The sequence below is a fragment of the Rhinolophus ferrumequinum genome, chromosome 23, assembly GCF_004115265.2.
Source record: "Rhinolophus ferrumequinum isolate MPI-CBG mRhiFer1 chromosome 23, mRhiFer1_v1.p, whole genome shotgun sequence".
Lineage (NCBI taxonomy): Eukaryota > Metazoa > Chordata > Mammalia > Chiroptera > Rhinolophidae > Rhinolophus > Rhinolophus ferrumequinum.
The window spans coordinates 37,827,475-37,842,018 of NC_046306.1; the positions used below are offsets into that span (position 1 = coordinate 37,827,475).

The 14,544-nt window shown below is 42.5% G+C and overlaps 1 protein-coding gene across 1 annotated transcript in view; it reads left to right on the forward strand.

Annotated features, from left to right (window-relative positions):
- The window catches only part of PCSK2 (proprotein convertase subtilisin/kexin type 2), a 274,524-nt gene extending 263,238 nt beyond the window's left edge, over window positions 1-11,286 (forward strand). The window contains exon 12 of the mRNA XM_033095229.1: window positions 10,584-11,286. Coding sequence (XP_032951120.1) covers window positions 10,584-11,070 — 487 coding nt within the window. The 3' untranslated portion in view covers window positions 11,071-11,286. The remainder of the gene's footprint in view (window positions 1-10,583) is intronic.
- Window positions 11,287-14,544: the final 3,258 nt, after the last annotated feature.

The following is a 14,544-nucleotide window of genomic DNA, read 5'->3' on the forward strand; positions in this document are numbered from 1 at the left end:
CATGACTTTTGACACTCCTAGTTCACACCTGTGGAAAAAAAGAAAGCCAACAATCTCCTAGAATTTTGGACATAATTGTCTGATTTGTACATGAACTCAAAATTGTATATCCTTTCAACTGACAGTGCCCTCCCATGGGTCAGCATCCTAGGGTTCACTCACTATTCACCTAAAAAGTGGCACCAAGTAAATTGTTGCAGAACTGTGTATTTTTCCAGGAACTAGTCTGTAATCTCATCAGCACTGCATGGGAAAGTACAGCTTCAGCCCAAGACCTGTAATAACTTAAAAAAACAGAGCTGCACAAGCCCCACATGATGTACTATAATAAAAGTATCTGCTCTGCAGCGTACCAATCAGTTTCCCCGAAGCTGCCATGTACATACATCATTTCTGTGCATCCTTGACCCCTCTGCTTGGCAAGACAGGCTTCACTGTGGCCTCAACAAGTTGATTGACTTGGTAAAGGTCACAGAGACTGTAAGTGAAAGTGAAGGAACTGACTTTTATTGGGATTGGGTACCTACTATGTGTCATGCACTTTACAATCACATAAGCTTCACAACCACCCTGTTGTTGAGCATGTGCCTCACCTCACACAGTCAGGGTGTGGCTATTTCGCAGTATTAACAATGAACTGGTCCCATGTTGTGTCTCAGGGAGAAGAACCTACTATGTACCTGGCATGAGGTCTTTTATATACACTGTTTTGTATATCCTATCATTATTACTTCTCACTAGTGAGGAAGCTGAGATACAGAAAGCACAAGAAATGGGCTCTAAGGCATACAGGGCAGACCAGGACTTGGCAAGGCCAAGGACCAGATCAAGGCCCATCTGAATCCAAACTTCAGGCTCTTTTCATTATAAGACATTGACCTTAATGAGCTCCTACTGTGCATTCAGGCCCTCTTATTAGAGCAGCCCTGCTTTCAGCTCAGGAGTGTCATTACAGATGAGAAGAGCCTCAGAAAGGTTGTAGGCACATCAAAGGTCACCCAGTTACTGACCAACCGAACTGGGATTTGGACACAGGCATTCTGATTCCAGAACTCCAGCCTGTGAGGGGCCTCAATGTGTCTCAATGATTCTCTCTGCTGGAGGAGGTAAGGCTCAACGAAGGGTGTGGGGAGCTTTTTTAATAACTCCTGCCTTCTGGGACTCTGAAACACCCACCTAGCATGTGGTCCTCCCTCCCCAAATTCCGTTAACTGCCAGGAATTTCTGGAGACCTTGTCACTGCCAGGGTCTACGAACAGTGACCGAACATAGACACGACTAGGAACCATCATCCAAAGGGGACATTGAAAGGTAAAGCCCACTTACCGTAACTAACTTTACCCAACGTAAACAATAAATAGGTATTGACAGCTGAGCTCCCTTGTTAGAGTTCAGAATAATTTTTGAGTGATATGGAAGGACCAGGAGACTTTCCGCAGTGCTGAGTGTATAATACAGTAGATGGTGGCTATGGAGTGCTAGAAATGGGACTAGTGTGACTGGGGAACTAAAGTGTCCGTTTGATTTAATTTTAGTTAATTTAAATTTAAATTGCCACATGTGGCTGGTGGCTCCCATCTTGCACAGCTCAGCTCTAAGGCACATCTGGTAATTACACAGTAGCAGGAAAGATGCTAAATAGCACAAACAGAACCGAAAGGGTAAATTTAATAATGTCCTCTGTGTGAAGGGGTGTGCAGAAATCAAGCCTGCAAGGCCTGTTCCTCCCTCAGTGCTCCTCTCGCTGATGTCCACTGCTCACTCCTCACACACAAACAGCAGGACACACCAGAGGCCAGGCATCTGTCTAAGGGCAGCCCTGGGAGAATGCAGGCACAGAGCTGCCACCTACTAAGAACTCCTCTCAGTCACTGAGCTAGTTTTCTCCCACCATCTCATTTAATCACAGAAGGCTGGCATCACTAGTCTCATTTTACTGGAGAGAAAACAGAGGCTGAGAAAGATAAAGTAAATGGTCCTAGTTCACAGAAAGAACAACTCCACCCTCTCTCCAGTCTGCAAAGCCCTGGGGCCTGGAAACTCTCCCTTATTGCAAAGAGGGAGAGGGTGACAGAGGAACTTGCGGAGAAGGAAAGGCTTACAGTATTTGTGCCTTTACAGATGCTCCACCACCAGCAGGTGGGGGCAAACATCCCTCATGGGCAGTATCACTGGAGCCATATCTAGTTATTTGCACATTACTTCCATTCCCAATTAACAGAAAGGTGGCCTGCTTGCACTGTTTAGAGGAACTGTCAGCTTGGGGTGCCCTGGGGCCCCTTAATCGAGGTACTTGTTGGTATCAGATCTTATTTTCTGAGGTTGCATTGGACAAGAAGGATGGATCTCTAATGATCTTCAAGCTCTGTGTGATTGTGAGCAAGGGGGAAGGGAAAAGAGAGATGTAGGAAAATATGCTGAGATAAACGACAATTTATCTCCCAGTTTCTGCGTACACTTAACATTCTATCATAATCCACATAAATGCTGAATTTGGAGCCAGAGGCAACACTGGAAATACATTGTCTACATCCATAATTTTACAGTTAAAGAATGTGAGACCCATACATGTGAATGTCCCAGCAGCTCACAACTAGCTAGAAATTTTATCCAGTATCCGCAGCATTATTTTTTTTAAGATTTTTATTACAAATATAGCCAACATACAATATTAAATTAGTTTCAGGGGTATACCATAGTTAGTCAAGATTTATACACTTAAAGAAATGATCACCATGGTAAGTCCAGGAACCAACTGACACCGTACCATGCTATCGCAATATTATTATTCCCTAAGCTGTATGTTACATCCCCATGACTTATTTGTTTTATGCATGAAAATTTGGATCTCTTATTCCCCTTCACCTTTTCCCCCCTTTTTTAAATTTTCAATTGCAATTGACATTCAATATTATTTTATTTTACTTTCAGCTATACACTATAATGGTTAGACATTTGTATAATTTAAGAAGTGATCCGCCAACTAGTTTAGTACCCACCTAGCACTATACATAGCTATTGCCATATCATTGACTATTCCTGACTATATATGCTGTACTTTACATCCTCGTGACTGTTTTGTAGCTACCAATTTGTACTTCTTAATTCCTTCACTTTTTTCACCCTGCCCCCAACCCCCTCCCATCTATCACGTCCAAAAATCTAGTACCCATCTGACATCGTACATAGTTATTACAATATTACTGACTATATTCCTTAGGCTATACCCTAGATCCTCATAACTACTTTGTAACAACCAATTTGTACGTTTTAATCCCTTCCGCTTTTTTCACCCACATGCCCAAACCCCCTCCCATCTGACAACCATCAAAATGTTTTGTGTATCTATGAGTTTGTTTCTGTTTTGTTTGTTTATTTTGTTCTTTAGATTCCACATAATCAAAATCACATTGCATCTGTCTTTCTCTGTCTGACAGCTGTCTGACATGCTCCACTCAGCACAATACCTTCCAGGTCCATCCATGCCACCACAGATGGCAAGAGCCCATTCCATCCATGGCCAAGCAATATTCCATTGTATATGTGTACCACCTCCTCTTTATCCATTTATCCATCGACGGACACCCAGGCTGCCTCCGTATCTTGGCCATTGTAAACAATGCTGCACTGAACATATGAGTACAAATGCACAATGTCCCCTCGAAGTAGCTTTTTGGGTTTCTTCAGATAAATACACAGAAGTGGTATTACAGGCTCCTTCTTTGTCTCTTGTAATAGCCTTTGTTTTAAAGTCTATTTTATCTAGTATATGTATTGCTACCCTGGCTTTTTTTGTTTTGCTCTTTTTCATTTTCATGAAATATCTTTTTCCATACCTTTACTTTCCACCTGTGTGTGTCTTTCAATCTGAAGTGAGTATTTTGTAGGCAGCTTATGTGTTTTGTTTTCTAATCCCATTCAGCCTTCCTATCTCTTTTGATTGAAGTAATTAATCCATTTACATTGAAAGCAATTGTTGATAGATATGTAGCTATTGCCATTTTATTATTCATAATTTCGATCTCTTTTTTTCTGTCTTAAAGAAATCCCTCTAACATTTCATGCAATACTGGTTTGGTGGTGATGAATTCCTTTAGCTTCTTCTTGTCTAGTACCCTTGGTTGTAGGTCCTTGCTTTTCATCACACTGAATATTTTGTGCCAATCCCTTCTGGCCTGCAACGTTTCTGTTGAGAAATCAGCTGATGAATTATGGGAGCTCCCTTATAAGTTATGAGTTGCCTTTCTGTTGCTGCTTTTAGGATTTTCTCTGTCTTTAACATTTGCCATTCTAATTATAATGTGTCTTGGTGTGGGCCTGTTTGGGTTCATCTTGTTTGGGACTTTCTGCACTTCCTGGACTTGTATGTCTATTTCCTTTGCCAGGTTAGGAAAGTTTTCAGTCCTATTTCTTCAAATAGGTTTTTGATTTTTTGCTGTCTCCGTTCTCCTTTTGGTGCCTATGATGCGAATGTTGTTATGCTTGATGTTGTCCCAGAGGTCTCTTAAACTGTCCTCTTTTTTGGGGGATTCCTTTTCCTTTTTGTTGTTCCAATTGGGTGTTTTTGCTACCTTGTCTTCCAAATCACTGATTTGATTCTCTGCTTCATCTAGTATGCTGGTGATTCCTACTAGTGCATTCTTCATTTTGGTTATTGTATTCTTCACTTGTGACTGGTTCTTTTATGGTTTCAATGTCCTTTTTTATGTTTGCAGTCTCTTTGTTGAAGTTCTTAGTAAGTTCCTTGAGCATCTTTATAACCATTGTTTTGAACTCTGTATCTGGTAGGTTGCTTGCCCATTTCGTTTACTTATTTTTCTGGAGTTTTCTCCTGTTCTTTCATTTGGGATGAATTTCTTTGTTCCCTCATTTTGGCTGCCTCTCTGTGTTTGTGTCTATGTATTAGGTAGATCTGCTACATCTCCTAGTCTTGCTGGGTGGCCTGATGTTGTAGGTGCCCTGCAGGGTCCAATGGCACAGTCTCCCTGGTCACCTACTTTGGGTGCTCCTGGAGTGTCCCTTCTGTGTGTTGTGTGTGCCCTCCTATCATAGTTGAGCTTTGATTGTTATTGGCACATTAGTGAGTGGGATTGACCTTCAGGCTGATTGGCTGTGGGGTTTGGCCACATCCACAGCTTACAGGCTGCTGTGTGGGGGCTTACCCTACTTAGTGGGATTCACCCCAGAGGGCTCTGGTGTCTTTTGAGACCGCCCTTTGGGTGTGCCACTTGTGGGCCTAATTGGGCAGGTCTCTGCTGCGGTATGAAGCCAACCTCCAAGTATGTTTACTCTAGGGCCTCTTGGGAAGGTCTCCGGTGCAAGCCCAGGTCACCCACTGCCTGTGACTGGCCAGGGATTACCTTGTAGGAGATACAAACCAATCCATGGTTGGTCACTGCCTATACTAAACCTGGAGGCACGTGACAGAGGCCACCCTGCAAATTGAGGACAGCTGTCACCAGTACCAGGTCTGTGGTAGCTCTGCAAAAAGCCAGGACACCCCAGGGCCTACTGCCACCTGCCAGCTCCCTTAAGGTTCGGCCACTGATAAAGCCTTGAGTGAGGCATGGTCTCAGAGAGTCACTAGAGTGGGAAGAGTTGTGGTCACCAGGTTAATGTAGATTCTGGTTTGGTGCCAGTACTGAGCCGGGAGCTACTCAGCAAAAATTTCAGAGTACACCAAAGCCAGTTACTGCCCACCTGGGGCCCACAGAATCTGATAGTTTTCCAAGAAAGAGTGCAATTCAAGTGGAGCTGGCTGCTTGCTGAGAAAGTGCCTCTGGCTTTGGGGGAGTTTGGGTGGGGCAGGGCTAGTGGAGCTCACCAGACCAATTCAGATTCAGATTTAGCCATGGGCATGCAGGAGGGCTCAACACAGGAAAGATGGCACCTGCATGCTCGCTGCTTGTCAGGAGAACCCTGCACAGGGAAAATGGGGACTGTCCTCCAGCCCTCGGCCTGAAGTTACACACCTAATTCTGCCGGGGTGGAATTGTATGTCTCCAATGCCCCCCAAGTCACCATCCCTCTACAGGAGCCCAGGGTGAGTGCCTGCCAGCAAGTGAGTCTGTATGCGGGCCCTTTAAGAGAACATCTGGGTTTCCCCGCAGCCTTCCATCTCACCCGGATGGTTGGAATCCCCAGTGTTTTTCACAGCCAGATGTTGTGGGGGCTCCTTTTCCTGGCACCAGTACTCTGGACTAGGGAGCCTCGCTCCTCCAGGGGGAACCTCCATGGCCAAGATGTCCCTCCTGATTCTCAACCACCGCACAGAGGTTTAGGGCTGGGCCCTTTTACATCTCCACCCCTCCTACCAGTCTTCTTCTTTATATCCTTAGTTATAAAACTTCTGTTCATCTAGACTTCATATCGTTCTCCAGGTTGATTGTTCTATAGTTTAGTTATAATTTTAATGAGTTCACAGAAGGAAGCAGGCCTAGTGTTTATCTACTCTGCCATCTTGGATCTCCAGCAGCATTATTGTTAATGAAAGGAAACCAGAGAGCTATTTCAACACTAAATCATTTGGGTCCTCCACAAGGACAGGGACCTATCTGTCTTGTTTAGTGGTGTATCCCCAGAGCCCAGAACAGTGCCTGGAACTTAGCAGACACATGATAAATATTTTTGAATGAATGAATAAATGGCTATTCAGCCAGCATCACCTGGGTACAAAGAAGATGTATAAATGGTGCCAATAGGTCCCCTGGACCAGCCAGGGAAATTTAGAAAGGGATTTTGCATCCTCTCAGTGCTCTCTTCTCCCTCATCCACTTCACACCTGAACTTGTTCTCAGATGAAAATGCATTAAGTCTAGGGCAGATGTACTTGGTGAAGAATGCAGAGGCTGGACAGGGAAGTCCAGAGGGCAGTGCTCAGGCTGGCTGTGCCACTGGCAGAGGAAGCCCTTATCACCACAGTCTGTGCTTCTGAGGGGCTGAGATAGAGAGGTCAAAAGCCTAGGCAACCTCCACTTTCTGTGGCATGCAGGGCTGCACAGAAACAGCCTCTGAGTGGTGTGAGTAGTGACTGCCAGTGTTTCCTCAGCATTTATATTCCCAGAGAAACAGTCAATTTGAAAAGCAATTTTCTAAAGAGACTTTAGCAGGAGAGTCGGAGAAGGGGACTTGACTAAAATAAAAGGGAAAAATACAACTGCTGTGAGTGTCTGTACTGGACCAGCCATGTGCAGAGAGCAGAGCATCGATAGCACTACACAGTTGTCCCCACTTTGATGTCAGGGCATTGGTCTTATATATCCCCATATCTACCAGGCATCAACCAAGCTTGGCAGAGCATGTGACCTGCAAGACAAGGCTGCTTTCATTGCCTGAGGGAGGTTCTGTGGAGAAGCAGACAGCTGAGAGCCATTAGCAGCCAAACCTCAGAGCAGATGTGGAGGATATCTGGCCGAGGCACTGTCATCTAGTAAAATCCCCTTACCTGTTATGTTCCTAAAGCTATCCTAGTTATGATGTCTCAGGCTTGATCCAATCCCTATTTCTCTCCCTTGATCCTAAGAGATCATCTTAGCCCTGGAATAACTTCTCTCTTGTACAAGGGACTTTGTTGTTTTTCATTTACAGAAACTCCACCGCATGTTGGGCTATGGATCTGATTTGCAGCTCCAGTTGTCATCCCATCTCTGATTCTTGGCCAATCAAAGAACTATATTCAGTTTTCCCTCAGGGGAGCAATGTTACTTTTATGCCAGAGTTTCCACGTATGACTTGTAAAGGGACTGTCACTGTGTGAACTCCTGTCCATAAGTGCCCTGGATGCAAAAGGGGACAAAACATAGTTTTTTTAAAAATCCAACTTGTGTTTTGAATCCTTGTGATAATAGTAACTATTGCATTTGACAATGTTTAGTCATGATTTATAATACCTAGAATGGCTATTACTCAGGTTAACAGTCTCTGTTTGTTAGCTTGTGAATTTCCTTCTTGAATTTTTCAAGACAGCCTGAAAACTAGGAAAGGGGCTCAAACTCAACTCGGGACTCAGAGCCAGGGTGATGTTGTGAACATCATCATCATCCTTTGTTACCTCCAACTGTTCTTCTCAGAGAGTTCCAGAGCCCTGGAGGCTCCCCTCTAGAAGGAAAGCCTCCACTCTGGACCTGACTCCTTATCTGTGTAGAAACTCAGTGATGGAATGTGGCATGTCACTCACACCTAAGGTGTGACATTCCAGAAGCCTCCAGAAAGGTGACCAGAAAACCTGCATAACAGGATCCACAGTTTCCCCAATTGCTTTTCCTGGAGCCTATAAGCCATGCCAAAAACAAAGTGTGCTTAAAATAGAAGCCTGAGAGATTTTTCTGGGTGGTGATGCTGTTGTTACCAAGTTTTAATTGCACATACATAATTGACATCAGTGCTATCCAATATAGAAGCAACTAGCTACATGCGGCTATTTAATAAAATTAAATAAAGTAAAATTAATGACTAAAATTAAATTAAATTAATTAAAAATTCAGTTCCTTACACTAGTCACATTTCAAGTGCTCGATAGCCACATGTGGCCAGTTGCTACTATATTGAACAGGACAGATAGAACATTTCCATCATTACAGAAAGTTCTGTTGGCCAGCGCTGGTCTAGACATTTGCCAATATATAATGCATATGAGTATATGTATATATTTTATCTTCATAACAATTCTAGGTAGAAAGTAAGATCTCCATTTACTGTACTCCATTCCAGTACAGGTAAGGAAAATGAGCTCAGGCAGTTCAAATATCTTGCCCCCAACTGGACCTTTAGCCCACCCTGCATAGCTTTCTGCCTGCTGGAGCCCAAATGATCATTAGTCATTTATCAGCTCACCTGTTATATGTCTGCCGTAACAAGTTCTGAGTAAATAGTATCTTCTTTGAGAGATACAGGTAGTGGTTATCCATACTCTGACCTCCAAAACTGGCCTAATGCCTGTTCTCCACCAACCTGGATGATTCCCCAGAGTCTGGTGCTTAGGATCCCACCTTCCATTACCATCACTAGAGCTCCATAGGCAAGAATGTTTCATGTAACAAATGAAAAATAACTATAAATAAACAAATAAATAAATAAAGCTTCATGCATTATTCAGCATCAGCGTCCATGCGGAGTGCACACAGCAGCACTCAATGAAACTGTTTAAGTATTTTTTTTTTTTAAGTTTCTCAGGAGACTATTGCCTTTATCATTGAGCTGCAGGGTTAGCTTCAGCAAGCCCTCCCAGATCCGTCCATGGCCTTGGTTCCAAGGGCTATGCAGACCCAAGGCTTGGCTTTGAGCTGGATGTGTGACCAGCATCTTTTGATGTGTATTTAGAAATACCCACCATTTTATGCTCCAAAATAAAAGCCACGTCAAGAGAGAATATTAACACAGGCAAAGGGCCCGGAAAGGGGAACTAGCACTATGTGCCAGGTGCCATCCTCAGTGTTTTCATACATGGTCTTATTTAACCTCGCAGAACCCACCCACAATGACAGTGAGACTTCAAGTATTTGAACAATTTTCCCAAGCTCTCCTGACTAGTCAGTGTAGGAGCAGAATTCTAACCCAGATAGTTTTGTTCCCAAAGTCTGGAGTCTTTCCATACAATCCTCAAATGTAGTTCCCTTTATTATGTTTCTGATGCAAGAGGCTTTGAGTATCTCGCTTTCAAAGGAGGCCACCTCCAGAAAGGAGATTAGTTATATGGAACGATAGCTAAAATGCTTAGATTAACACTCCACTGGGCTCCAACTCTATGATCAGAAACTCCCAAATTTCCCTGATCTTTCAAAGAACTGTCCTTCACTAGGATTGATTAACCTGATTTTGGCGTTTTTAAATGACAGTATAGCAATCACCTTAGCAATAACTTTTATTTATCAAGGTACTTAGCACGTTAAAAAAAAAAAAGTGCATTGTGAGCTCCTGTGTCAGTCTTGGTTGCCCCCAAAGTAGACCCTGATATTGGACTTGAGTGCTGACAATTTTTTGAGAGATGATCCCAGCAAACACAAGTAAGAAAGTAGAGATGTGAGACAAAGAGGAAAATAGCCAATAAAGAGTGCATTGATGAGCAAGTTGCCATGGGGACAACTAGGATCCATCCTACTGGAATTTGACTTGTCCCACTGAGGAACCGGGAAGCCAGGGTATGTTTACCTACCACTTTCTGTCAGTCATTAGTAGAGGATTGTCCCTGAGGAGGTAAATCCCTGACACTTTTCGGCTGCCCTGCACACAGGCTGAACAAACTCCCAGGGTGCAGGGAAAAGCTCCAGAAGAGAAGCTTCGAGATGCTGATACCTGAGGTGGGAAGCAGTCAGGGTACACAGCGCCACTGCTACAGGCAAACTCAGAAATGACTTAGGAGAAGTTGGAGGGGTGGCAATAGCGTCTGCCACATTCCCCTTCCACACAGAAAGTTCAGAGAGTATAGGTAACTTGCTCAGGCTCACACAGCTGGTGTAGGCATTAACTCAGGTCTGTCTGATTAACTGCACAGCTCTTGCTCTTTTTGTTACATAGAACTGTCTACAAAAAAACCCTCATATAATGGACCCATGTCTTACCATATCTCCTCATCACTTTGCCCGCAGGAAAATACCATCCACTGGCAAGTTGGTGCTGACTCTCACAACTGATGCATGTGAGGGGAAGGAGAATTTTGTCCGCTACCTCGAGCATGTTCAAGCTGTTATCACAGTCAATGCAACCAGGAGAGGAGACCTGAACATCAACATGACTTCCCCTATGGGCACCAAGTCCATTTTGCTGAGCCGGCGTCCAAGGGATGATGACTCAAAGGTGGGCTTTGACAAGTGGCCTTTCATGACCACCCACACTTGGGGGGAAGATGCCCGAGGAACCTGGACCCTGGAGCTGGGGTTTGTGGGGAGCACACCCCAGAAGGGTGTGCTGAAGGAGTGGACACTGATGCTGCATGGCACACAGAGCGCCCCTTACATTGACCAGGTCGTGAGGGATTACCAGTCCAAGCTGGCCATGTCCAAGAAGGAGGAGCTGGAGGAAGAGCTGGATGAAGCTGTAGAGAGAAGCCTGAAAAGCATCCTGCACAAGAACTAGTGCTGCACCCTGGCCTCTACCATCTCTCTCCCTCCCCCATCTCTGCCTCTCTGTCTTCGCTCCACACTGTCAGGCACCTAGCAATTACTGTCACTCCCACACAAGCAATTCCAACTTCTTGATCTGAAGCTTCGCTCACTGTCAATGATTATTTTCATTACAATGGAAGCAATCTTTTTTATTCTATGCCCCAAATACATTGTTCCCACCAACATCTATGTTCTATTTGTGACTAAGTTCTTTATTTGTGTCATTCAAATAGGTGATATCCTGCAAACAAAACTGGGACAACTTTCCCCTCAATTTTTTTCATATCAGGGAAGAGAAGAGAATGCATTTAAAAAGCTACACACAGTGACTCCCAAGAACATTTATTTATGGTCTCAACTGAGAACCTGTAACATAAAAAGAAAATCAAAGATTATGGCCAAGGGTGAGCTCTGAATCTCTTAAAGCACAGGAGATGCTGCAAATGCTTTGGGGAAAGATGGTTTGAACTTAGCAAGATTTTTCAGTGACATAGATGAAGATGGCGTGATTTGAAAGATGCCATCCACAAAAGCCCGATAAGCATTGAAAATCTTACCACCAACACCAACATCATAACTCATCCTACTCAGCCAGCATGACAAATATAAAAGCTAAGTAGCTTGGCTGTCCTTTCACCAGCGGATGCTCTGAATTATGGTAAAACCTGCTAGAGAAGCCCCAATTACTCTAGGTTTGTATAGAGTTCATCTCAGCTCCGATTTTCTGGAGTTTCTCACATAGTTACCCAACAGGAAAGAATAAAAGGCAGGTCTGGCAACACATTGTAGTAGTTTATAACCCGGGAATGTGTTTTTTTTCCTACATCATGTTGGGTCTTCTTAATCTGATGTAAGCAAGAAGGCAAGGTGAGTATTTTTGACAGTTTTCCACACATCAACTTGGGCTTTGGTTTCCAAAACCTATGATCGGAGGGCAATACCTCACTCCTTCATGTTGTGATTCCTTTGATGTGTTAGGGAAATGGCCTCTGTTCTGGCAGAAACGTGTGAAGGGTGAAGGGGGTGTGTCTGAATATGTGAGCCGCCATCTTCATATGGACTTCCATCTGTATGGAGCCTGTTCTGCCAAAGTGGGGAATGCCAACTCATGCCCCAGTAACCTGAGGCCTGAAGGAAGCAAGAGAGGCCCTCGATAGGGAAAGCACACAGTTACCATCTTGGCAACTAAGCATTTCATGAGGATGTTCAACATGCAACCCAAAGCTAATAACATTCCTTTCCCCTGTCAACCCCAAAAGACACAGCACCATTTCATTACCGAATAGAAATGCTTTCTGACCTGCTGTCACTTTGTTTTCCTACTTAAGGATTGGCTCCTCATTCCCAATTTCAATGCCCACCCATTCCCAAGAAACGATTTGTTTGTTTGACTTGATTCCCAAGCACTGATCAACCACTCCTGGCTACATTTCTCCCTTCCCCTGGGAGAATGTAGCTAAGCTTGGAGTTCCTTCCTTTAAGCCAACAACAACAGAGCACTAGGTTCCATTCCCCGAAGGTGGCAACTTTAGGAGAGAAGTCTAGAAAATCCATTTTCTTTCTTTCTTCCCCATGTTGGAATGAATTTCTGTCTTCTCTAACACATACAGATACATATATAATGCTTTAAAATGTAATAATATATATTATTTTTAAAAGAAATTTGTTACTTGTTGCAAAGGTCTTTTTAAACCAGTTTAGATTTAAAGAAAAAATAAATGCAAATCATCAAAAATTCATTTCACATTAACCGTCTGAAAATAAACCAAAGGACATTATGTGTGCATGTGTGTATAAGTGCACACAGAAATATATATACATATGTAGACTATATACATGTGTGTATATATGTGTATATAAATATATATATATATACACTTGTATAAATGTATATATACACATATACCTAAAATGTGTGTATGTGTATTTATTGAAGAAACAGATGCCATATTCATCTCTAAAAGACTATTCTGAGAATATCAAGATGATTCTGGCTGAAGAAAAAAGCCAGTGGAAATTCAGGTGAAAATGTTCATTAATTCCCATTGCATCACCACTGTAATTTTGCAGCTCTCTGTATAAACATTAAATGTCTTATATAGCAGCGAAAATATAAAATAGTTGTCCATATTTTCACAACTGTAGTATAATTTATGAAATTAGAGAGTGACTTATCAGCTTCTTAATAGAAATAGCAAGTTTTGATATGAGTATACAGTATATGAAAATATATAGTGCTATATAAAAATATTTGATCTTTATTTCATTTTTTGCACCAGCATTAACACTAAAATATGTCTAGTTAGTGAGGTTTTTATGATATCCCTGATCCTAATGCAAGAGACATTTATAGTCATTTATTTTAAAAGATGAAAATAAGTAAGTAATGATCAATCAGATTAACATTGTTACTCCCTTTGACAAAATTTTATAAGTTTAAAAAGACTTGTTGTAAATTAGGAGACTCAACAATAAAACATTACCTTCCAGAAATTATGTGGGATGTGATATGTATTACATAAAAATACTTCCATCCATTCTAGGAGCAAATAATAAAAGTTGCCAAAGAGAGATCTAAAAAGCCTGCTGTCATAAATATGCATGAAAGTTTATAATTAGCCAATAAATCACACACAAATTATGACCTACAGCAGCTTTTTCCAAGTTCAGGTTACATCCCAGTAGTGGGTCATAAAATAAATTTCGGGAGGCAAGCGAGCATTTTGGAATAGGACAGAATAAAATAGATCATGTATGTTAATGATAAGTATTGTTTCCTGAAATATTTTTTTCAGGGATGTGTGTGTGTGTGTGTGTGTGTGCGCGCGTGCGCACGCATGTGTACTGCCTGACAATGTAAAATACATTTCTTATTGTGTGTCACGGTCAAAATCTATATTCATCAGGCCAGACTGAGTTATACTGTAGTAACAAATAGTCCCAGAATCTCAGTGGTTTAACACACAAAGGCTTATTTCTCATTTACACTGAGGGTTCAGGTGCTGCCCCAAGGCCACAGACCTCGATGCAGTGACTCAGGGATTTAGACCACTTCAATCTTCAATCTTATGATTTGTAATCATAACACAAGGTGGCTACCATCCATGCAGGAGAAGAGAACCCATGGATGACTCTCATCTCCTCTTTTATGTTCAGCCTAAAGAGACACACGTCACTTGACCCACAGTGGATTGGTTAGTACTGATCAATAACCCTGCCTAAAAGCGAAGCAACTAGAAAATGCAGGACAACTAACAGAATGATTGATAAGTATTGGAGTCCCACACGCAGAAAGAGCTTGATGTTCCCTTAAAACTCATTCTTAAGTACTGATTTACATGGCAACCTCTCTTCATGGATGGTTCCAAACATGAACAGTGTTACAAACTAGCTGTACCCCATGTGACCACATACTATTCTAGCAAATCTTAATAGTTATTTACAA